At 41.6% G+C, this 26,370-nt stretch overlaps 1 protein-coding gene across 5 annotated transcripts in view; it reads right to left on the reverse strand.

Annotated features, from left to right (window-relative positions):
- Nucleotides 1-26,370, reverse strand: part of LHX9 (LIM homeobox 9) — a 64,965-nt gene that overhangs the window by 9,187 nt on the left and 29,408 nt on the right. For 3 of the 5 annotated variants that reach the window (XM_069232121.1, XM_069232120.1, XM_069232118.1), the window contains 2 exons: nt 23,624-23,982; nt 63-259 (listed from right to left, as the gene is read on the reverse strand). In XM_069232121.1, the coding sequence (XP_069088222.1) occupies nt 63-259; nt 23,624-23,982 (556 nt within the window). The remainder of the gene's footprint in view (nt 1-62; nt 260-23,623; nt 23,983-26,370) is intronic. The other 2 variants (XM_069232122.1, XM_069232119.1) reach the window with 1 other exon arrangement.

Consider the following 26,370-nt stretch of genomic DNA (forward strand, 5'->3'; position numbering starts at 1 on the left):
TTGTGGAGCCCCAGAGTATATTATTAATTAATATGTGATAGGAAAGGCTAAATGTTGCTCACCTGTAGAACCCTCTTTGTTAATCCTGTTTTTTGGGCGAGCTGTTTCAAATCCTTTGCATCAGGATTGTGATTGATGGCAAAGTAAGACTTCATGGTGCGGAGCTGATGGTGCTTGAATGACGTCCGCATGCGCTTCGTCTTTTGGGAGGGAGGGTAGGACTGGTCTCTGTCCAAGTCTGTATCATTCTCATTACAACCTGCATCAAAAATTCAACAATTATGTATCTTCGACAAAACATGCCACTGTCTAGTTCATACAAATGAAAGATTAATTTTAAAAAACGGGGATATCAGTATGACATGTGATCCTCAATGCACTTCCCTTTGTCCTGCCTCACATATCATTGTTTACAATAACCCCTGGATTGAATGTGTCTTCTTATTTGCAGAGTAAGATTACTATTATAATAATGAAGTATGTTAAATTATGGTCTTACCCACCTGTCATTTGCTTTTGAATCTCCTTATTCACATTATTTGCAATTCAAATTTGGAAACCATGAAAAATCATTCAAGAACAAATAGAAATCTAATACAAATAGTATATTCAATGAGATAAAGATATATACTAGTAGTACTAGTAGTTTTACAAGTAGTATTCAAAATTGTAACACTAGTAACACAAATACTAATAAAGCTGAGGTGTGTCAATAGTAAAAGTGATATCGTTTAGCTGTTGCAGTAGAAGCACCAGCAAATTCAGCACCGTTACTTTTAGGGTCACAATAGCTTTAGTACTAAAAGATCTAGCTATAGTGATGATATTAGTGGTAGCATAATAATTCTAATAGTGATATTAGTGCTCTCAGTGCCTGTAGTAATCATAATTACACTTATATTCTGATGTTCTTCACTACCTTTTGTTCCAGAACTCTTTTTTCTATGACTACCATCCATACGAATTTGGTTCTTGTGAAAGGATTTTAGGCTATCTTTGTTGAATTACTGCTGTCAGTTAAATACTTCAGTTGCTGGGCTTCTGTAAGTCAAAGTCTCCTGTTTTCTTATTTCCTGTTTTATATGTTTACAATTTAAAAGTATATACATTTTAAATATATGTCAGTTGTATGATATTAGACCGTAAAGGGTTTACTAGCTCTAATGTAATTCTAAATAGTTTTGTCAGCTCACGTTTGCATTTAGTACATGGAGGGGGGAGTTCATTTTTTGGTTCTATGTTTTTCATTGTTATTGGTGTATATGAAAGGTCTTCTGTATGTTACACTGTATACCTTACTTTATTGAGTATTATACCTCAACAGAAAACTTATCATTAATAGTAGAACTATTTTGTGTATTTATTTGTGTTATTTGAGTTGATATACACATAGAAGACATCATTGCATATTATTTTTCTTTTGCCATTTATTTTCTTTCTTCTATAGTGATGCATGTTTACACATATCTGACCTAACATACCTATCAGTGCAGGGTCCATTGACACCAGTAGAAAAAGTTTGATGCTCTTTCTTTAAATGTGAAATTCAGTTTCTTTAATTTCGTTTTCAATATAGAAATTATGGTTTGTTAGGCCACATCCCTTAATAGTCCAGCCAAGCCTATCAAACACAAAGTGAGAGGCTTCTCTCCATGTTCACAACATTTCAACAAACATATTTATGAAACACTGCCTCTGTTTCTCCTTTATTGTCCACAAAAATAAAAATGATGTTATTGTTGATTTTATAAATTGTCACCTTGAGTTTGCTTAATGTTATTTCATCAGAGATGCTATGAACATTTCCTTTCCTTTAATGTTTTGTTGTGGGAACCCTAACATTAGTGCTGAGATTGTATTGTATCCTTTCTTTTTCTGACATTGATTTTTCTTGTGTTTCAGTTCCTTTATTGTAGTACCGATCCAGCAAACACCACAGTGCACTCAAGTGGCTATCATACATCATTGTTGGACTGGTCTACCAAGCAGACCATTGCCTTTAGTAATTAAAGTCCCTATTTTACATGTCACTCCACTAAATAGAGACCCTGACAGCAATCTGTGCTTGTCAGACTGCTCCCCCAAAAGACAGACATTAACTCCATGACACCTCGGTCTATGTTTTTCAGAATACTGTCAGAAACATGGACAAAAGCTAAAGTCTGGGGGCTGACACTCTTTTTTATGATAGACTAGTTGGCCAAAAGTGGACAACAAACACAATAGTGATAATCTCTAATCCTTAAATTGATGAGCTGAATGTAAGCATTTGTAGGGTTGATCCATGAACCACAGATGGTCAATGTGTGCTTAAAATGCCCCTGAACATCTTTCTGATGAGTTTTCATTTTCAAAAAATATTTTTTTAACTTCCTGCAGCTTAAAAAATGAAGATATTTTAGGATTGTCCAGTCACTGAAAAATGTATTCTAAATCCTGCCTTTTTGGAATAGTGAGCCAAAGATTGAGCTCTCCTATTACAGACTGCCCACTGAACCTAGAACATGTCTGTAGCCTGTTTACTGGGAATGGTATTGCAAACTTAGACCTTGGGCACAAAAAGCCAGGGTGCGCATCTGCTGAAACATTTCCCAACACATAACATAGCCACAAACAGCTGTGACCTATGTCAGCATGGACCAAAATAAAATCATAAGAATGATCTAAAAGTTTAAATATGCCAGTGCAAGTAAGATGTTAATGATCACAAGACATTAGTAATTGATTACATATATAGAACAATGCCTAGGCATTGTTATATTTTATGAGTGATTGGCTGACTGACAAATATTTGTATTCTACACAAGTATATTACATGAATAGTGCTTGTTATTCGCTGATATTAATGGCTTACGCCTCCTTCCATAAACCATGAATGTGTGCACAGTATGCAATGCATACAGTACACATGCATAGGGTTGGAAAATTAGTGAAAGTTTGCTTTTTGTTTTGCACCATGTTAAAACTGGTAATACTGGCACACATTTCACGCTTTGCGCAATTTCTAAACAAATTGTTGTTCACCTCATTTTCTTTGCCGTTTCCTGGTCATGCCATTGAGCCCATTGTTCCTACTAAGTTCACAACATTGTGTATGTTGAGTATGAATGAGATAGTACATTATGCAGATGTAGATCCCAGGTGGGTACATGCATTCACACATATTTCACATGTTATGAATCACACACAAAGTACACAAGAATGTATTACAATTTTCAACACAAGAGTATGATATATGCCTTGAGAAAGTGTTTGGAGCCAGCATAGGATATGGTCCTTATACAGAGTCACTGCTCCTGATGCACTGAGAGCTGTATCACATGCAGAGAACATTGAGCTTTCAAATGTAAGACAGGTCTCTGCCACAATTTGTTTTGACTGGTGTCAGGCAAAGTGCTTCAGAAGTGGTATTTTACCACCTTAGACAGTGGCAAAAGATTGGTTGTCGCTGGAACTTTAAGGAGTGTGCTGCATTTACTGGTAATGCTGCAGCATTTGCTGACATCTAAAAAGTAAACAACACAATGCAGCACAATGGCATAACATAAAGGAATATTTCAACACAAACTAGGAACATAACAGGGCACTGCATAACAAAACAGTCAAATCAGAATGCATCATAACAACCACAGTACAATATAACAACACAATGCAACAACGCAGCACAGAAAACCTTGCAAATCTGCTTTCGAAATTGTGGTACCTATTTTTCCCCCTAAGCACTGTCTTACTTATCATCAAAAAGATGGATTAGCACTTGTCAAAATGTTTTGTGTGATCTACTTGCCAAACGGACGTCTCAGTTAATCAATCTTGCATTAAATGTTACTATTTAAGTAAAACATAAATATCTGCAACCAAACCACTAACTTGCACAAATTACTACCAATTGTTTCAATAAATATAAAATATGTGTACTAGAACTTTAAAGTGATATTAATACCCATGTAAAAATACAAAACCAAATATATTGTGATGCTCTTTTTTGACCATCTAGAATATCAAATTAAAAATATTCCTAAATCCTTGTGAGAAATAACATGATTTTAGTTTTTTGCACCATTATCCCTTGCATGACATGGTTTGTAATCTATACCCTGAATGCTGAGTAAGCAGGTTGCCATTAACAATTGGAATTTCAATTTATAATGTCAGAATACAAAATAATTTTATAAAACAACCCCAGTAGATTAGGTGAGAATACTCCAATGTAAATGTCCAGAAGAGCGCTCACTGGTCTTGTTACTGTACAAGATAATTCACCAATCAGGGATTATATTATTGTGTAATGAGGCATGAACTATGATAAACAAGTCCTAAAGTAGCATATCTATATTAATTTTTAGTGGTCTGATATTTCTGAAGCAATAACTACACTAGATCACTGTAGCTATGAGTATGCTGACTTATGCCTTCTGTACCACATTCCCTCAGTTAACAAACTCATTATCCAAGAAGGGCCATCTAAGACATTCATATTTTTGGTGATGATAAATTAAGTTCCTCTGATGTGGGTCATGATAAAAGCGCGATTGTTAGAACAATGCTGATACCTCACTATATGGTGTAGCTATAACTATTATTAATAGTAGTTGTGGCAGTAGTAGTAGTAGTCGTACCAATTATAGTAGCAGAAGAAGAAGTAGTAATAGTCTGGTTTGTTTACAAGGAACAAAAGAGAGCAAGAATCATGGAGGATATCCAAATTGCAAAATAAGTTATACTTATACAGCTGGGTTCTCCATCCAAGACTGACACCGACCCAACTTGGTGTCTTCCCCTCCCCATTATCATTAATAGCTCACAACTACAATCCAGTCAAATTTCTCTCCATATTGATACCATGAAAGTTAATCAGATATCCTCAAAAGTATACTTAAACATAAACAAGGGTACTTTGTGTTAGAAAATGATTTAAATCAATCAGCAGATGGAAGTGGCTCTAATATCAGCAATGCAGTTCATCTAAACCCAAAATCTGAACATATCTTTTACCAAACTGCTGCGAATCTGACTTCAAAATTCTATATTACTTGCAAAACAATTACTAAAAGTCCATTGACAAGAGAAGTCAGTCTGTTATACATCTGATCTTTCTAACTCTTGATCTTCCATGTTGCCACAAAATGACAGCTCAGAGTAGCAGAAAAATATGTCATCTTTTTAATTTGCAGAAGTTGGGAATAAGATCGCAAACCTAATGGGCCTGATCACAAAGCCCATTGTCTTAAAATTGTAAATTTGCCTCTGAGGGTTTACGCATGCATTTAGATCAAATGTCTAACTGTGCCACATTTCACAGAGGATTCCCGGTGTACTCTTCTATGATATACAATTTCTGGTGTATTCCTATACGTTAGATTTACACATGCATATTTGTGGCCAAAAGGAATAGTCATCATATGTAAAAGTGAAGGAAATCTCCTTTCATACATATAACTTTTTTCCCCTCCACAGAGAAACTTTTTTCCCCAATAATAAGCCTTTCCTGCCATTTCCAGTCTGGTAAAGTGATCATCAACAGCTTTTACAGAAGCAAACACTGGCAAACTACATACTTTTACTACCTCTTTTTCAAAGGAATTACCCAAATTCAACCCTGAAACCTAAAGCTATGAATGCAATAATTCAGTTGACCAAACCAGCTGTTGTGAATTGGAATGATGCATCTGATACAGAATCCAAAACTCTACTTGATGGGTATTCAGAGTAAATCCATGAAGACTGCACCACCAGATTTCCAGGATAAAATAAATTATGTAAAATGGTTCATTGCATGTAACTGTATTATATGTGAAGTTGATATCAAGAAATTCTGGCATGGATCCCTGCCCTCCTGGGGTACATCAGACAAATCTCCTCCATTTAACATCCATCCCTTCCTTTACATGTAGAATAAGATTATTTTACTGCTATGTGTCTTTTTGAATTAAGTAACTGATTTTGAAAAAGCATTATTTGGTTGAAGGTGAGCCCAAGCACTTGACAACATTTCTGTGAAGCAAAGGATCCATGTGCCTCTCCTGCAACCAGCCCAACTTGCAGTACTTTGTACCTACCTGTTGCTAGGAGCAACAAATGTGCTGATGAGTGATCCCCAGTTCTGCCAGGGGTGTAGCTTCAGCAGGGGGGGATTACACACCCAATAAATGTACTTTGTGATAAATAGTTGGGTGCAGGTGCTTTCAGTCAGGTATGGCGATGGTGTCTGTTGGATTCCACCAGGAATTTTTACATAAACACAGACAAGGAACGTACACACACTCTCTTCCTCTCTCTGTTTGAAAGACTTAAAAAATGTTGGTTATTTCACAAAATAAAGTGCTTTCTCTCACTTAGTACACCTACCAAACCACATTCCCCTCTCTTTCAAGTGCCTCTTAAGCCCCTCTTGTGTGCCTTGCTTGCTGTATAATGTAATTCAAAATCATGTCAGAAATATGAAGCTGACACCCCCCCTCATCATACTAACCAAGCTACGCCCCTGAGTTCAGCTACATTCCACTTTTGAGATTTAGAAATATTTAATCATCCGAACTTCTCAAATGCCTTACTCAAGCCACTTCTCTTTCTCTATTTTTCTATAAAGGCTTTGCATAACTGCAACTTAGTAAGGTCTAGGATTCAACTAACAGGAAGCAGAAGTGAACCACTCATGTTGGGTATACACTGGCCAATCTCTTGGAGGTTGACAATGAGGAAGAAGCCAACTGGGAGGCTAGACTGATGGTGGGAGAACGGTGGAACTTTATGGAGTCAGCTAGCTACTGGTTTACCAGAAATCCATATGCATTTGACAAGCATAGTGTGTCAAGGTTGTCATTTCAGACAGCGAGATACTGGTGGCTCCCTATCAGTGCAGTGCCACCACTACAGCGTCTTCCCTCCCTCTGCAATATGTTCATCCTTTCCTCTGAATGCATTAGAATGAACTACTTATGAAAGAGATGAAAGTTAGAACGTTTTATTTGAGAACAGTAAGATCTTGTGTGCTTTGCTTATGGTACAGCTAAGTCCCTGATAAAAAGCCAGCTATATTTCTGATTATTTTGCATTTTTTGTGTTTTTTGTACCATGTGTACCATGGGTAGGCCACATGGATCTTTATAGAAATAACAAGCAGATAACCAAGCAAGGGGGAAACAAGCACTATTTCATAATTTCATAATGACACATATTGAGGTATTTTTGAGAAAGCTATGTAAGTTGCTGAGGCTTGAAAAGATATTACATAAGGCAGTTTTGCATTACAATTAACCTTATAATAGTAGAAATTAATCCCCCTCAAATAACTACTCATAAAATATGTAGAACTACCAGACAACTTTTTAGGATTGTACATGCCATGATCTTCATTATTCTCTTACATATATTGTTATTGTATCTCCTTAATGGACAATATAACATAGTTTGTAATATAGTTGAAAGAAAAAAAAGATGGAAAATAGTGTAATTAACATAATTTGGGGTGAAAAAGCAAGTGCAGAATTGAATAGCTATGGGGACGAGGAAATGCATTTTGTAAAGAAGGGAGTTGGCTAGTCCTAAAAGGTATGTATAGGTAGAAATAACGGGCTAAACTCCAAATTCGAGTACATTTGTCAGTGTTTAAAAATGAGAGAACCATAAAAAAAATCACTTGATGAATTATCTGCCTTCTCCCACATTATATTTTAAGAGAGTATTTGCCCAACGCTGATTCATTGGATGAGGAAATGATGTGGACATTCTGGGGTAAACCCCGAAATCGGGCTTTCCGTTGCCTGAATTGATAAAATAGGTAATGCTGCAATTAAAGGTGAGTGTACTACAGCAGTCCATATATGGAGGACATTTGGACTGGTGTTTCTGATCATATGACAGCATATATACACATTGTATACGCCACTGAATACTTTGGGCCATTCTACACAATGGTAAAATACCAAGGAGAGTGAAAAAAAGATTAAATGGACGCATCTTATGTAAGACAGGGAGACCTCATTTAACCAGTGGAAATGAACTTTGCTTGCGAAGGGAAATAAATAATATTGGCCTGTTTGAAATGTGTAATATCCATTTCAAACACATTTTAAATGGAGGCAGAAAAGAGCAAAAATCCAGTAGGATGTACCTGAAGGACAGGAATAATGCAAGCAATTTAATGTACAAGTTCCATGTATGTTTTAGGCACTCAGGGGTAGATTTACAAACGTTTTCTGCTCGGTTTGGGTCACAAAAGTCATGCAAACCAACACAATTTTTTTTTGTTATTTACTTTCCAGCGCAAAATGTATTCTGCACTAAAGCAGCACGAGCTCTGCTTTGCGTGACTTAGCATCCAGGGGTGGGTACTTGGGCATTCACATGCAACCACCCATGCTTTTTGAAAACTCTATCTACTAATAACAGTGGACAGGGTTTTGCATCAAAATTAACGCCACTTGAAGGCAGGCATTAAAATGAGAAATGTTTGCATTTCTCCTTTTTTATCTGGCTGTGCATGTGTGCTGCACTGTACGTCACCGATGCAAAGTTGAAAAAATTTCAAAACCGTTCTGGGCACAGTATTTTGTACTGGAAGAGTACCCTTCCAGTACAAAACCCATGCGCGACTCATGCACACACCCTTTCACTATGGCGCAAAGGTGCATGCATGACACTCGGCAGCAAAATCCTGTGTCAGCACTAGGGAGAGAGGACGAGAGTGTAACATCTCTGTAGATATGGCACTCTTCGCTCCTTCCATGTCACACAATGCAGCACAGCATTTTTGTCTGTTGTGTTTCTTTGCGTGACACTTTTGTAAATCTGGGCCGTAGGCTGAACCCTTCTCATAAACTGTTAATTAACACTGGGAACTTAAAACATTTAGGGCCTCATTTAGGAGGCCTGTGGCACTGGGCGGTTCAGCAAGTGCCTTGCTGCGCCACCCATACCACCAGGACAGGGCAGAAGTGCATGTATCTACAAGATACAGTGCATTTCTGTACTTCCCCCCCCCCCCTACGCTGGTGCACAAATTGCTGCCTAGCTCCAATGCAGGCATCCTTGCACTGTGGTGCAAGGATGCTTGCGTTGAGGGGATGATTGTTTTTGTGCAGGAATGTGAACCTTCCTGCACAAAAACAATCACAAGAGGTGATTTCCTCTTTCTATGTGTGCTGCAGAATACCATCAATAATACCATATCACTCATACTCCATGTAAAATGAACTCCTCCTTTAGCGTCTATTACACTGGGTATCCTCCCCTTACATTAAACAGACATTAAACAAAATTATTTTAGTTTAACTATACTTGTTTCATACACCTAAGATAGGTGTCACAGCTCTATTTAATAGCATATTTTCTTTTCATATTTTGTACATTTCTTAGAAGTGATTTGTTGTGTTATTGAGTACTTACTATTGTTTATGAATTAGTGTTTTTTGTCTTTGGTAAATGAATATGAGGCAATGCCAGTAAAAGGCATTCATGTTGAGTTATGTTCCTTTTGATTGCTTAAAGGATCTCGTGTGCCCCCAACCTCCAGGTTTTGAGAGAATGCACGCTTCACATGCTAGAGTTACTGTGCAGAGCTGGTTTTAGGTACACAGCTATGTGAGGTTCACCTACCACAACACGTTCATGTTGTTATACATAATCAGGGAGTGAAATGTCATTCAACACTAACAAGCAGAGCGTCCTATTTGGAATGCGATGCAGCCTCCATATTAGTGCCTGGGTCAGGGAGCTACCAAACATTAAAATAAAGGGTATCCAAAACGCAAATATATGAGGAACAATATGCACAACTAATTTTAATGACAATTACTGGCATTTTACTTTGGTTACTTTGAAATCCTCATATAATATTACTATGTTCAAGCCTCTAGAGAGCGCAATTTGAAAATAATTTGAACATGAAAATATCACATAAGAGGAGAGAGGTAGCAGGTATGCTTGAGATTTGCTTAAATACCAGAATTATATACAAAGGACACCGCTAAGATCTATTTCATCAGAAGTAGAATTTGAAGATGTGGATTCAAAAATGATTTGAGTGGGACCCAAGAAGTTTCTCAAATGTAGCAATTTCTATGTAGGAATCTTGTCAATTGCATAATGTACTGGGTCCTCATCACTTACTAGAGGAACTGTGCCAGAAGTTCATTAAATGTTGGAAATAGTAAATAGGAAACACATCAAATGCAGGATGCTGTTTAATGAGTTCAACAAATGCAGGAATTACTGTGTCAGGTGTTTATAAACTGCAAGAAGAAGCATATTCAGGAAGTTCTGTATCAGAACCTCTTCCAGTGCTGGAAGTACTGTATCTGGGCCTCTTCGGACGCAGGAATGGCTGTGTCATGAGCTCATAAACTGCAGGAAGCAGCATATCTGGAGGTCATAATATTCAGGAAGTACTGTTTCATGTCCTCTTCAAATGCAAGAAGTGCTCTATAGGGAGCTCATCAATTGCAGGAAGTATTAAATTAGATTCTTATTAAATGCCGGAAGTTTTATATTGGGAGCTCATCAAATACACGAACTACTTTATCAGAGGCTCTTCAAATACAAAGGAGTCCTGTGTCAGCAACACATGAAATGTGCAGGACATCCTGGGTAACCAGCTCATTGAACACAGGTTGCTCTGTATAAAGGCGTTGTAACTCACAAGATGTGCATGAAGTATAAGGGTTCACCTCACAATTTATATGCCCTGGAGTGGGTCAGGAACTTAGAAAAATAACTTATCAAACTGTCCTCTAACTTTGACGACCCCTTCATCACATCCATCTTCCTAGTAGCTGGACTCAAACAACCTCCACACAAAATACTATTCCACGTATGTCTCCTGAAGATGCTCCTAGGCTCTTCATTGTGAAAATGTAAAGTAGTCAAGGCACAATCAGAGCGAGTTCAGGGCCATCACCATTCAATCTTCCAGCAGCACCTTGGATTAGACATATCAAGGGCATTACAAATCCAACATTAAGAAGACAGGAGGAAAGTTTGTCCACAAGTTAACTTGACCCGTAGATCTAACCTTGGCCGCCTTTCATCCGCAACTATGACTGCCACAACACTATGTACATAAGACTGCCCAAGAAATGCATCCTAACACTGCGGCAAAATAGAACAATGTAGCCAAATAGGGCTCCTGCCACAAAATGCCAGGCTGTATGACCACCACCCTAAATGACCAATGCTGGTTCCCTGTAGAGCAAGAAATCAAATTCAATGTTTTGCATAAAGTCAGAAATATTTTTATTTTTAAAAGCTTCAGTTACACCCAGAAACCAGCGCACCATTACCAACCCATCAGAAACCTTAGATCTAGAGATGCTGCTGTGATCCATCAAAGCACTTCTAATGAGGAAGAAACTCAATGGAATGACACTAATGGCACAGGGAATCTTACCCTGGACCAACCTAGTGCAATGGCTATAAAACCAAAATAATTTTCAAAGGTTTACAAAAGAGCTGAAAATCTTGCTTTTAAAGGATTTATTTAATCTTGAACACTCTCATGTACGTGACCAGACCCCAACAAAGACCTCAGAGGATGAGACAGTTAAGCAAGCACAGTACACTAGTCCTGGATACCATGCACCCTGATGCACAGCACACCATGTTTTATTCATCTCACTCAACACCACACGACCAAGCAGCACTCTGAACATCTGATTGTGCACAGGCCATGACACAGACGTGTCGACCTCAAATACACTTAGAGAGGTAAGCCATGTGGCAGTCATTCAACTCAACGAACAAACATAATGTGTAGTGTCCGAAAGGTGAAAAGTATGAGTGCAATCCAAAACTCAAACAATATTGAGGTGCAAAAGAGGACTACAGTGCCAGCACCTACTTCACTTTTGTTTTTTAACAGTTCAAACGGTAACTTCAAAAGCTATACTACATCTTTCATATTTTCCTTCCCGTCCATCCACGCTTGTCACAAACCTATGAGCATGTTTTTTTGACACCACCTCTCATGGTTCCTCTCACCTTTGGACTTTGATATCTGGGACTACCACCTGGAAATGATCACCACTTAATATTTTGTTTCCTGCCTTTTAGATACATTTTTATTCAAGCACCATTGGATGGTATGTCTCTTGGGTTCTTACTAACATTTCACCCACCATTTCTGTTAATAATATTACTTTGGTCTGATTACCTTTCATTACTTCACAGCCTTGAAAAAGCCCCAGGTGAACAAACCACAAGGGGGTGAAACATGTGTCGGCTGTTTCTCCTTGTACTCTCAGAAATAACCACTGTGGATGGGACCAATAAATTAACTTAACTCGAAAACGTGGATCTGATGTCTTATTTTTTTAACACAACAAATATTTCTGAATTTCTCATAGTGGGTTTTCGACCTTTTTTGGAACTTCTTCTCTGACTTGGGGTTAACTGGTCCATCCCCCTAATGATTACCCACTGTTAAACATATTATTCTGGGCATTTTTGAGGAAGGGAGAATTGGACCTTGGCTATCTGTCTAAAAGAGTATATGTACAGTGCTTTATATGGAAATATAGAAGTGCAGGTACTCACTATTTAGAGTACATGTTTGCTCCTGATGAGTATTGGTACTCCCTCTTTAAGTACATTACAACAGTGCTTTCAAATTAAAGAAGTACAGGTACTCAGTTACTAGACAGTACCTGCCCATTTACAGTGCTGTATATGTATAAAAAAAAGTATTTTTCCAAGGCAAAGCACAACACTTTGCCACAACTTGTTCCTAAATCTTGTCTTACCCAAACTTGGCTTCTGCATAGCCCCATCACTACTCACCCTGCTGCGACAATCCCTGGATTACTTCTTTAAATCTCAAATAGTACCCGGACTGTAGTCCACTTTCTCGTGGCGTTTGCAACATGGGCTTACTCCCTGCCAGAGTTGCAAACTAACGACAACACTTTTACATATACTAGATCTAAATAGGAATCACTTATGTAGCCATTGGTAACACGTAAATTCTGCCATGGGCGCAGGCCTAATGTTGGCCACCTTTCACTTACTCCACCCACAGCTACTGGAGTCTGCCCCATTCACGCGTTATTGATGTTGCCACCTCTATTAGAGAAAGACGCCAGTCGATTGATCGTAATGTGAAATTCTGGAAGGGCCAGGAGCGAGTACTTGAATAAGGTTGCTTGTAAAATGCTCTATTTTCCTTGTATACGTAGCAAATCTGCCCCTACTAACGTTAATATACATTCTGAAATAGAGTACACAGATTCAACATACATACAGGCGATTCTACTTGTGTTTGTTGTTTTAACTTAAGATTTCGAATGACAAAAAATACTGTTTTTTTCTAATTTTCCCACATTTTGCGGGCCTCGAAATAAAAATGCATACCAATCCTGTGAAATACTGAACAGGTGGTAACCATATTACAGCCTTCTAGAGGCAGTGTTGTCCCTCCTCATATGAGGCTAGCTGGCAGAGGCCACGGAACACAACCCTGCCCACTTCCTAGTCATCATTGACTTCAAATCCTGTTCAGTATGTCCGCCATTTTGCTGCTTAATATTCACAGTACATGGCTGGTCTGCACCATATGCATGTTCGCTCTCACAAAGGTCAAGCTGAATATTAATAGTGCACTCCTAAATGCAACGTACCATGAAGAATAGGTATATATTTGTACTTTGCTTCAACACTGAGGTTGTGCTTTGGATTATTATTAGTACAGCTCTTCAAACGTTCCAAGGCTATTTCTAAGCGCTGTATGGAGCGGATGTAATACGGAGAAGAAGAGCAAACGTGGTGTTTTTTTTTTTTTGGGGTGGGTGGCTACAGTGCCGTCGTAGGGGCAGGGAGCAGCAAAACACTTTGTGGGGTATTTCTTGGTTATAACGGGGGATCCTATAACTTACTGAACGGTACGTAGAATATACCTCTGTGGAGCCCAGGTCAGAAAAGATAACGGAAATCAGAAAGCGACAAGAGGGAAGCTAAGATTTCTGGTAGTACACCATGCATTTTTTATTTGTTTTTGTTTGGTTTTACATTATGTATATTTATCATTTGAAGCAGACAGACACCACTCTCAATGTCACTGCTGTAGGTATAGTGTTGGGTCCAAGATATGAACTCGTGACTGTAGGTAATTGGGTACGTACGTTAGCCACTAAAATTAATTTCGCTCATGAGTTTTTTTCCTGTTGTTTGAATACAAGTTATGCCGTTCTTGAGTCGTCCAGTGTTGTGATAGGGTACATTAGAGCGATGGAATTTACAAAGGAAAGGAGAGGGCATGGACAAATGGCAGACGAGAAGGATAAGGCGATACAATACGTCAGTTGTTGCACTTTTTTAAAGCACAGTGGCCCTCATTCTGACCCTGGCGGTCTTTGACCGCCAGGGCGGAGGACCGCGGGAGCACCGCCGACAAGCCGGCGGTGCTCCAATGGGGATTCCGACCGCGGCGGTAAAGCCGCGGTCGGACCGGCACCACTGGCGGGGTCCCGCCAGTGTACCGCGGCCCCATTGAATCCTCCGCGGCGGCGCAGCTTGCTGCACCGCCGCGGGGATTCTGACCCCCCCTACCGCCATCCAGATCCCGGCGGTCGGACCGCCGAGATCCGGATGGCGGTAGGGGGGGTCGCGGGGCCCCTGGGGGCCCCTGCAGTGCCCATGCCACTGGCATGGGCATTGCAGGGGCCCCCGTAAGAGGGGCCCTACATGTATTTCACTGTCTGCTGCGCAGACAGTGAAATACGCGACGGGTGCAACTGCACCCGTCGCACAGCTTCCACTCCGCCGGCTCGATTCCGAGCCGGCTTCATCGTGGAAGCCTCTTTCCCGCTGGGCTGGCTGGCGGTCTGAAGGAGACCGCCCGCCAGCCCAGCGGGAAAGTCAGAATTACCGCCGCGGTCTTTCGACCGCGGAACGGTAACCTGACGGCGGGACTTTGGCGGGCGGCCTCCGCCGCCCGCCAAGGTCAGAATGAGGGCCAGTATGTCATTCGGATATTTCAGTCCGGGCCGTTAGTAATCTCTACACAGTTTGAAACTGGTTTGTTTAATATTCTGGCAGGAGCAGTTTCTACTGTAGGCCACTAGAGGTCACCGGCGCACTCCTTTTTGACTTATTTTACTTTTAAGCTTGTTTAAAACTTAAAGCGAAAATGAGCGTCATTTGAAAACCATCTCGGCAAAAATATTATTTTGAAGCGGCATTTTAATGATTAGTTTGCCCAAGGATCTTTCAAGACAGATATTAATCAAGAAACATCTGCAACTGTATCAGAACGTATGTGTATTTTAGAGTTGCTTAAAACCATTGCTATATATTAATTGCTTGCAATTAAATATATAATTATTTTAACATAATCAAACTGCAAAGTAATGTTGCAGAGGCGGCTATGCTTGAAAGTCTCCTTCGAAAAGGTCCTTCTTCCAAAGCCACAAAAGTCAGGTGCCAGGCGGAGTTTAAACCGAGAGCCAGAAACAAGCGGGAAATTGAACGAGTTCAGGGCACAGCTTTAAGTCCCCAATTAGTGCATGAAATCCCGCACAGCGGCTCCCACCCGGGCTTGCAGACGAGCGTTCCCGCGCAGCGCGCGGTGCACCATAAGCAGGACGCCGGGTCACGCACCGCGGCGACAGGGCGGAGCTAACGTCGCGTGACATACGGATTGGGGAAAAAAATGAGCCTATGGTCGGCTAATCTGGTTAAGATTGTGCTGGTGGTCTCTGTCCGGCAGCAATTAAACATTCATGTCATCAACTCTAACCGTAATAAATGCCCCCCTGTAGAATGTTTTGAGGGACCCATGACACCCTCAAATGTCACAGATCGTGATAGTCCTCAGGCAGAATGGGTGCTGTGAAGAGTTGGGGGACCCTTGCACAGCCGGCGCTGCAGAGTCCTGTTATGGCCACTGGAATTCTTAGATTCTGCTTGCTGTGGCGTTTTTCCCCCAAAATTATGTATTTTCCTGATTGAAAACAAAATCAATCATCCGCTACATAATCTTCAGATTTTTTTTAAAAGAGTGTTTCAAATTCAATCTATTCAAACGCTACTAAATTTGTTGTGCTGTGTGTTGCCACCTGGTGGAGGGCCCTATGCAAAGGTTGACCATCTTTCAGTTGCTTATTACTGTATTTAAATTGTAAAGTGATACTAAAAAAGTGAATCCTTTGCACAGACAGTGTTCACATGAAAAATGACAAAATTATGCAGTAATAGTACAACAAATGTGCTACATTATGCTGCACATTTTGGCTTTTCCTGTAACATAATTTAATAAACCCTGCAGCATAATTTGGTCTTTCCCTGACGCATAATTCCAGTGGCCCTGGTTATTACCCATGTGTATAGAGAGTTATATGCTGTTTACTACCATTATTGCAATTTTGAGTAGGGGTGAGGATATGACTCGAGATGTGAAGCAGTAAGATTATCAGAATGCCCTACACTCACTCAACAATGATGATCGATAGAAGATTACTCAGTGCCATCCAGCCCATACGGTTTTCTGGCATGCCGTTGTGTCATATTCAGTATTTATAAGTAAAAGCTATTTAACCGGAACCAGGATGTAAGGGGTTGAAACTGTGAACAGAGAAAACGCCTTCTGACTTTTACCGGAGTCGTCGGTGCAATCCGCACTCTGTGAGATTGTAAACTGTTTTCTAAATCGGTAACACTAACTTATATTGACACTGTTGTAATAAATGTGAATTAACCAGCTCACTTCTCTTAAATAACGTGATATTGGGCCACATGTATTTTTACTGTAAGGGCATAAACATATTTATGCCATGTCATTGAAAATAAAAGTGGCAACATATCACATTACTTAGAGCAAGTGGGCTATTAAACACATTTTCGAACATTTATTACTGGTGCAATGGCCAAAATCCACGCTATTACCACAGTGAAGGGAAAGTTACACGAGATTGTTGCTTTCTTAATGATTGTATGTAACAATGACTTTACACAGGCAAACAACTCTTACAATCCTCACAGGGCCTTTTCAATGAGATTTCATTTCTCACAAGTTATAGCCACTCCTCACACTCAGTAGTGATAGTTAATAGTACATTACACTGGCAAATAGTAATAGATGTGTGAATGCATGAGGACTAGTAAACTTGCTCCGAATAACATTCACTGGCATGATATATGTATGCTGCAAGTAAATTATATATATATATTTAGAGAGAGAGAGAGACACACACAATCCCATTAGGAATACATTCCTCCCCAAAAATATGCTATTTGGTTCAAGTGTAGTACAACTTGCACATTCTCAAATGGATTACTATAGTGGAAAGGTCAAGTTTCTTGTTATTTCTATAGTGCCATCTATTTATTGTTAAGGAAACGCTGGTAGTGCCTCACAGTTGCCATGTAATTTCTCAATTATTCTATGTATTTACTTTGTGTTACAATCATTCTTCATTTATGAACAATTGGGCGCATACTCATATGGCCGTTTTTATATGACCTTATTTTACTGCATGAATTCAATTCCCTGAGCGCTGATTAAATATCTAATTTTATATATATATATGTATACAATAATGCTATAATATACAACGGAATAAGGCTTGACAGGAAGTACAGGCCCAGAGCCGCTCACAGTAATATGCTATGAACTATCATTGTTGGGGTCGAACAGGGACATCATGAGCCACTCGCGGTTGTACTGTAACAAGTCATGGCTCCCCAACACTCATTAAAGATGCATGAATGGCTGCGATGGGATAATAAAACGATGAGGATAAAGCTTACTGAGTTGAACATTTTGCCAGAACTGCAGAATGTGCTGTTCAACCAAAATATACATTACTCATTAATTATTTTTTTATATTTCATGTTCAATTTGAGTTAATGTTACAAAAAAAAAAACATTCTTAAAACTCATTTGTTACAGAAACATGTATGTTAGAGACAGTACGGTGGGATTGTCGTCAGAAGTTATTGAAGTGGAAATAAATATGTTATGCCAGTCAAAAGATGGGGTAATGGGAAGATGTTTACTGCCTAAGAAGGATGCTTTTCTGTAGAATGTAGGGGTTTTGCCTGCAGCCGCCGTCTGCAAGGTTGGCCTCTGGCTGAAGATGGACTCATCAGACTTTGTTTGCCATTCAGGAGGAGAAGGCTGGTGCCACAAAGAGCAATGATTAAAATGGGCTGTGAGTTTTGATGTTTTCATCCTTTAAACACATTGTCATGTTTGGAGTCTAATTGGGTGCTAAGAAGAAAATCAGACTAATAAGCTAACTTTCTATTTTTCTCATTGGATGGAATCCATAATTCATGGGAATTATCTTATTTCTGCAAAATGTAGGAAAACAATTACTGGATAAGACTTAAATTGCCATGAAATATTGAGTTTCAAACCACTTTTTTGTACAATAAGGATAGTGAAATGTATAATTTAAAATTGGAGAGTAAAGTAGATCATATTACACGATTGCTTATTTGTATAGTACATAAAGCACTTCTTTAAAAAAAAATTGCTGGAATTAGGTCATACCCATGAATTAGTTTCCAGAAAGTTTTACAAATAATATAAAATACATAACAGGTAACTAAAACTTTCTCCTGTGGTATCACAAAGATCTATTAAGGAGGCTCTGGTAAGTGTTTATGACTGGGGAAGGAAAAGACGTGCCTGTCTACAATTTAGAACTACTAAAAGAGTGCTGAAGCAAGCAAGAAATGGTGCCCCATGTAAATACCCTTACTCTGCTCCTACTCTTTAGAGATAAATACAATTTGAATTGAAAGACACGCACAATTACGTATATGGAGAAATGTGCTTGTTCCAAGCAAGTCAACGCCGTGTCCTCCGCCTGCTTCCTCACTCTCCGCATGCTCCGCAAGATCTTCCGCTGGATCCCCGCCGACACCAGAAAAACCGTGACCCACGCCCTTGTCACGAGTCGCCTGGACTACGGCAACACCCTCTACGCCGGGACCACCGCCAAACTCCAAAACCGCCTGCAACGCATCCAAAACGCCTCGGCCCGCCTCATCCTCGACGTACCCCGCAACAGCCACATCTCCGCACACCTGAGACACCTGCATTGGCTCCCAGTCAGCAAAAGGATCACCTTCCGTCTTCTCACCCACGCACACAAAGCCCTCCACAACAAGGGACCGGAATACCTCAACAGACGCCTCAGCTTCTACGTCCCCACCCGCCCCCTCCGCTCCGCTGGCCTCGCACTTGCTGCCGTCCCTCGCACCCGCCGCTCCACGGCGGGTGGGAGATCTTTCTCCTTCCTGGCGGCCAAGACCTGGAACTCCCTCCCCACCAGCCTCAGGACCACCCAGGACCACTCCGCTTTCCGGAGACTCCTAAAGACTTGGCTGTTCGAGCAGCGATAACCCCCCCTTTCCCCCCTAGCGCCTTGAGACCCGCACAGGTGAGTAGCGCGCTTTACAAATGCTAATGATTTGATTTGATTTGAAGGCTATCATTACGATTGGCAGCATAATATGAATAATTATTCATTTTAACATTTTAGTTCTTATTAGCATTTCTAGATCTGGTGTTCTTATGATTAGCATAATTCGTTATCTACTATTTGTTTAAAGATCGTGAACACCTAATGGTGGATTCAGCAGACATAACCAAACACATTTAAAATTGGGCACTTAGAATGCTAACTCTATTTTACTCTGGTGGCTACCTTGACCAATATTCGGTCCACGTGGGAGAGGGGTCTGTGGTGCCCACCCACGAATTTAATAACAAGAACTACTCCTTGCCTGGTAGGTAGATCATATAATCTCTGTGCTATGTATACAGTGTTACAAGGTTTACGTGACTGATTTATGTTCTCATAAAGTTTAATGTAATGTATTAATCATTGTACAGTTAATTAAAACATTTACATGATAAGAGAGAGTACAAGCCACAAATATGAAAACAGGTAAAATACGTGTGCTATCAAAAAGTCTCTTTTAAAACATGTTTTAAAAAAACAGAAAGAGCTCATGTTCTCGTCGATGTATGTGTCCCTACCGGGCCCTAGGTTTTTCTCGGCCCCAGGCCTCCAGCACGCCGAACCCTTCACCATGGAGCCTCCCATTCACTCTTACTATCCCCCACTCCACGAGATTGGCGGCCTGCTCAGTTCCCTCTGAAACTGTCCCTTGGTCTATCAGTGTATACTCGGCTGCTCCTGGCCCCCTCAGCCTCCTCAGGCCAAGATTAGCGGTCTGCTCGGTGCTCCTCATACGCCGGGATTAGCCGCCCGATCGGTGATCTCTGTTTAGGGTCTGGGACGCTGGCTGCTCGCGCGCCCCTTCTCCCCCTCCATGGTGGGTGCATCAGAGCCGGCAGCCCTGTTTTAATTGTTCTTTGTTAATTGGAGTTGACGTTGGAATCCCTCGGCTTCTACCCGGGATGTAATCACCCAAAGGCCTCCCATGAAAGCCCCTGCCCCGGGGCCTCCTCTCCAGGTCAGCACAGGCCCAGCAGCCCCTGCGTCAGGGCCGCCAACAACCCTCGGCTAGTTCAAGGCCCTTAGCTCTGTCCAGGAAGAACAGAGTCAAAAACACTGGGAAAAGCAAACACCAGAGCCTTGTGCGTCATTGTGAAGTCTGCGCTCTCACTCTGAGGCCCGCCTTTAACTCTGATCATAAGGAAATACCACAAGAGGAACACACAACCAAGAAAACATGTGAATATTGAGTGGCACATGCACTGTGGGCTATAGATGGGACAAATCCGTTATTTTCATGTCATGGTATTTGTATAGTGCTTGCTACCATTATCCAGGCGCTAATGTTAGCTATCTTTGGGTTTGCGGATGTTTGTATACATTTAGAATAGAGTTTTTTCAAAGTATTGATTGGTTTCTGTTAGTGAGATAGTAAAATAAGTCTGGTAAAGATATTTGAACAGGATAATGTGCAGGGCTATGTGCCTAAGGAATTACATTTTATTAGTTTTTTATGATTAATTGGTGGGTTATCCATTGCTTGTCCACTTAAGAGTGCTTGCTATGCATGTATCACATTGAAGGTAGGTAACTAGGATTGAATGCTGTCTTATTGAGGGTACAATATATTTAAGTGTGTTTCATCTGAGTGATTCAAGGGTGTATATTTGTAGTGCCTGAGTATGGTTGGTGTGGTAGTTCATTGCCAGTGATCTGCCTTTGGTGCTGTTTTGTGTGATTGAGGTTGTGATGGTTTTATTCTTGTTCATTCTGAGTGACTCTATGGTGTGGTGCCAAAGTATGGTTGGTGTGGTAGCATGTTGCTAGTTATCTGGCTTTGGTGCTCTGTTGTGTGATTAAGAGTGTGATGCTTATACTTGTTTCATCTGAGTGACTTTACACTGTACATTTGGTTGATGCATGATTGTGGTGGATGTGGAAGCGTGTTGCCAGCTATCTGGCTTTGGTGCTGTGTGATTGAGAGTGTGATCTGCCTATGCTTCTTTCATCTGAGTGACTCAAGGGCACATGTTGATGTAGCGACTGGGTGTGCTTCACGTGGCAGCCCTTTGCCAACTATCTGGCATTGGTGCGGTGTGTGTGAGGGTGAAGAGGTTCTGCTAGTGACTGCTCTCTGAAGAAGACCATTACAGGTGTGACTGTCACAATGGTGTGTGGTGTTATAGTAGGGGTGGAAAGAGCTATTAGCTATCGTTTAAATGCAAATTTTTGGATATAAAAAGTTGTCAAAGTACTCGTTGGGAGGTTGTGTGTTGTGTACAGTATTTGGGTGATGTGTGCATCCTTAAAAAATAGTGATTCTACCAACCAAGTTGCTTTTTACCCATCTATGATGTCAGGTACATATGACTAAGAGCACTATACTGACACATGTGAGCATTGGTTCCTACAATTAGTAACGTATGCACATTAGAACTTCAGATAAGGACATATACAAATAATTGCACATGTAGTTAGGTACAACGGGTCAAACATAACCACATGGATATATGGATATATATATGTCTCATATACTGCAACACTATACAAGCAGTCATATTCGACCATAACAACGCACAGTTAGGAGCATGCTCACCTACTGATCATGCGCCTAGGGCCCTACAGGTAGGGGCACTACAACTACAACACCACTCCACTAGAACGTACACCACAAGACACGGTTGCAGCAACTAGGTGGCCATGTAACGAGGGGCAGACACATAAAGGAGCACTCATAATGCCTTCAACAATCAATATGTCTGCTAAGGGCACTACATGGTAGGACCCTAAAAATAGGTATAGCTCCAATAGAGAATACACCAAACATTTACCAACAGCTGTCAACAAAACAAGTCACCTACAATTACAAACCAATGCATCTTGTGACAGGCACAAACAGAAACAAAAGATAGGCCCACCTCCTCCAACTTATGATGTGGGGCACCTACAACTAAGGAAAGCAACCACTAAGTGAGCTGTTTAACCATGAAAAAATGGGCACCGCAGCTACTGACATAAACAGCTTTATAAGACCTCCAAACAGAAAAACCTACCACCGTCCATGTCTGTAGCCACATGCTAGCCAGAGTTACCAGTAACTTTCAGAAGAAGGTGCATTCTTAACTGAAACTGCCACTATGTAGTGTGCACGCGCGCACATTCATCCTAATATAAGGCTGATACATTTCTGTGACTGTTATTTTTACAAATAGATGAATATGCACAGCCGGTGCTTTATGCATTCATTAACCTAGTAGTTTTGCATAGTGCAGTGTTGTGTCAAAAGTTTAACTTTGCAAGTAATTTTAGGGAAGTTGGGGCAATTTATGGGTGTTTTCTCGAAAGAAACAATATATATATTTTTTTAACATATTAGACTAATACAAATAATATTGCGGGACATATGCCCAGCAGGCGGTTTACTGCAGTGTGTTTTTAGTAAGAATAGCATATGCTATGATTACTCGTAGTACCCTTTAATAGGTTAGGAAGGATGAAAGGCTGGGTTTACGCTCCTGGGGATCAGGCCTGTGACCTCCAGGCTGCACACTAATTTGCAACAGGCCCTGCGGGTTGCACGCGAATCTGCAGTAGGCGTTCAACCCACTGAGTTTACACGCAAGGGTACAGTTTGCATTTGAATTTCAACTAAAAACGAAGGTTTCCTGAGTGAGGAATACTGTGGGGTAAGTGATGACTGTCGGCGTTTACTCGGGTGGATAAAGGAGGGGTACTGAATGAGTGACTGAATGCTGAATGGTAGGTGAATGCTATCTTTATGGTGAAAGCTGCCTGGGTGAATTCCGACTGGACATAAGTGGAACTGGAGGGGAGAATTTCGATTCGAGTGAACACTGGAGGGAGGGAGAGAGGGTCCCGGCAGGTGGGTAGGTGCCGTCTGGAGGGTAAATGCTGACTTTGGTTTGGGTTGAATGCCGGCTGAAGGTTAGATTGTGACAGGTGGTTAGTGCTGGCTGGGGGTCAGTGTTGAATGGGCATTAAATGCTGACGTTGGGTGAACAACGACTGGAGTAGCTGACTGAGGGGTGAATGCTGACTCGGAAATGATGGCTGAGTGGGGCGAGTGTTGTGTGAATTGTGGTATTCATCTTCAGGGTGAATGCTGACCGGTGGTGAATGGTGGGAGGGACTGAATGCTGTGTGAACAGAGGATGCTGACTGGGGAGCGCATGCTGATTGACCAGCGGGTGAACCCTCACCTGAGTTGTAGCTGACGATGTCCACGCCCAGCGCCGGACTCTTCCTCTTCCGGGGTCGTCCCTTCTGTACGGTGCCCGTGCCGTTGAAGTAGGGCAGGGCCGCCAGGCCCCCTCCCTTCGCCGCTAGCTCGGTGTAGCTGAGTTGCGGGTGGAAGTCTCCCTGTAGTAGCGCCTCGAAGTGTGCCCGGCAGTACACGAGGCTGTCCTTCATGCCGAAGTGGTCGCCCGTGCTGAGCGTCTTGTTGCAGGAGGTGCAGGTGAAGCAGCTCAGGTGGTACACCGAATCCCGGGCCCGCATCACCATCTCCGAGGCCGAGATCCCAAGGTGGCAGCGGGCGCATCTCTGCACAGAGAACCTTCTGGAAGCAAGACATGCCATCAACACCGGGGCAGGGGGCGGCACAGCCGTGACAGGGGGCACATGCTTACAGGCACACACAATGAAAGAGGCTACAATGCATGCACCGGGCCACCTGCTTAGCTCAACTACTCGCCTCATCCACTCGCCCTCATCCGCACACGGGTCACCTGGTCACCCATGTACTCACCTCGGCCTGCTCTAGTCTTTTCATATGTTAGCCATGTCCATTTATGGCACCTGCGTACACCTTAACTACTCACCTGCTCCCGCCCTTACCTACTCTCCTCACCTGTCACCGTTCACCCATTTACCCGGCCGGTTTAACTCATCCCTTCACTTTCTGGCCTACCTCATCACCTCACCAGCTCAGCTCACCCGCCCCCCTTTCTGCTTACCGCCTCACCTCGCCTGCTCACAGCAGCCACTCACCTCAGTAACTCAACTCGCCCCTTTTGTTTTACCTCACCAGCCTACCGCACATGCTCAACGCATCCACTCACCTCACCTGCGTGTCTCGCATGCTCACCCCACCTATTCACCTCACATGCCTCCCTCGCCTGCCGACCCTGCTTCCCTCGCCCATGCGCCTCACGGGCGCCCCTCGCCTGCTCACATCACCCACTGAGGTTACCAGCTCCTCTCATCTCACAGCGGCCTTGCAGCCCCGCGGCGGAGGAGCTGTGCCGAAGTGAGTACATGATGTCTGGGGAGCACATATTTTGTAATACACAACTGCACAATACAGAGACAGGTTCACACCCGTGCTTTTCCGTCTTCGGTTTGTCCGAAATGGTGACGGGGCGGGGGTGAGGCCGAGGAAGGGGCTTCTCCCTACAGAAGTAAATGTTGTTACTCAAATTTACTAAAATCTCCCTCCGAAATTTAAAAAAAAGGCTAGGGGCAGGGTCTTGAATGTGATCTTCAGAAGGGAGGCAACTGTATAGTTCTGTTCTTTATGAATTGTACCCCGACGATCGTTCCTTCCCCTTTGCACGAAAATTTTGCGCGGTCTATTGACCAAGAATGTCAATGAACTTGCACGTCCCATTACATACATGTTTCTTGTTTCTTTGTTTGTAATGCATCAGAAGAGTGGTTCATTTCAAATTAGTGTGTAGTAAAGTCCTGCAGGGGTCGAAATCGCTATTACATATATTTATTTCCTTGAAATATAGCGGATTTTAATGTATACAAAAACGAAGAACCGCAGTACAGAAATAGAACTGCAGCCAACAAAACGGACCCATTTGGCTATAAAATGAATATTCTAAGCACACTGGGACTCCGAGACGAATACATGGATTTCTACTCCCAGCAGCCGAATACAGCGGGGTTTAAAAATGACGCTGTAAAAATTAGGTTTGAACGTGAGTTTTTTCTATTTGTTCATAAAAGTATTCATTGTAGTAAAACTAAAGAAGGGCACGTGCCAGCCCCGGAAAACAACCGAGCCCGGCGAGGACTGTTAATATCATTTGATGTGTATAGTTCTGGCTTTCGACATGAAAACGCTTCGAATCGCTAGGATTCTCTTTACTATCATTAAAAGGCAAAGTGACTGATACCTTAGGCCTTTATAAATACATTATATTTTGGTTCAAAAGCTCTTTTATGTGCAGAGAAACGACAAAAAGTGTGATACGAAACGCTGTTTAAATCATACTCATTTTATTGTTCCCGTTTCCAATGAAACAATATAACCGCGGATTCATGTAATTGTGACTTTGACCCTAAGTTATATTCACACGTCATACACTCTGTGGGGCTTTTATGAGTCTCGGGTGAGTGCAGACAAATACAAACGAGTTTAATTCCCACAAATGTGATGGGATAGGCAGTCTTTTTAGACTCGAAATCCGAGAGTGCCACTATCTAATACTTTCAGGCACCGAAAAGGAAGTAATAACACGCTGCTAAATATTTAGCCATGTAATTTATAATAATGTTTCCAGGCGGATTTTTTGTTGTTGTTTTATTTTATGAAGCACATTCAACACAGTTGTTCTTTTTTGTGAAACGCCTGACCGTAGGTGATTCCCCTTTCTAGGATTAAAACGTTAATATTGTTTATAATCTGATCTGATTTATAGCCCAAAGCAGGAAGAGCACGGCGTGTCCTGCATTAAACGGGGCTGGCTCGGTTTACGCGGTTATAAATCTGGGGCCGGTCAGTAAAAGGCTTTCAAACCCCGCGATGAGGTGCGTGAGCCGAGCCCTGTCACAGCAATGTGCACGCGCGCAGAGCCAGGGGCTTCTGCTCATTAGAAGCGCTTTACCTTTTAAACCAGGGTCCGCCGCTGAGCTTTTCAGGCAGCAATTGCGCACATTTTTGTTTCAGGCTTTCAATTGCAAGACTCGAAATACACAATATATCGGGCGGTTTGGT

The sequence above is a fragment of the Pleurodeles waltl genome, chromosome 4_2, assembly GCF_031143425.1.
Source record: "Pleurodeles waltl isolate 20211129_DDA chromosome 4_2, aPleWal1.hap1.20221129, whole genome shotgun sequence".
Lineage (NCBI taxonomy): Eukaryota > Metazoa > Chordata > Amphibia > Caudata > Salamandridae > Pleurodeles > Pleurodeles waltl.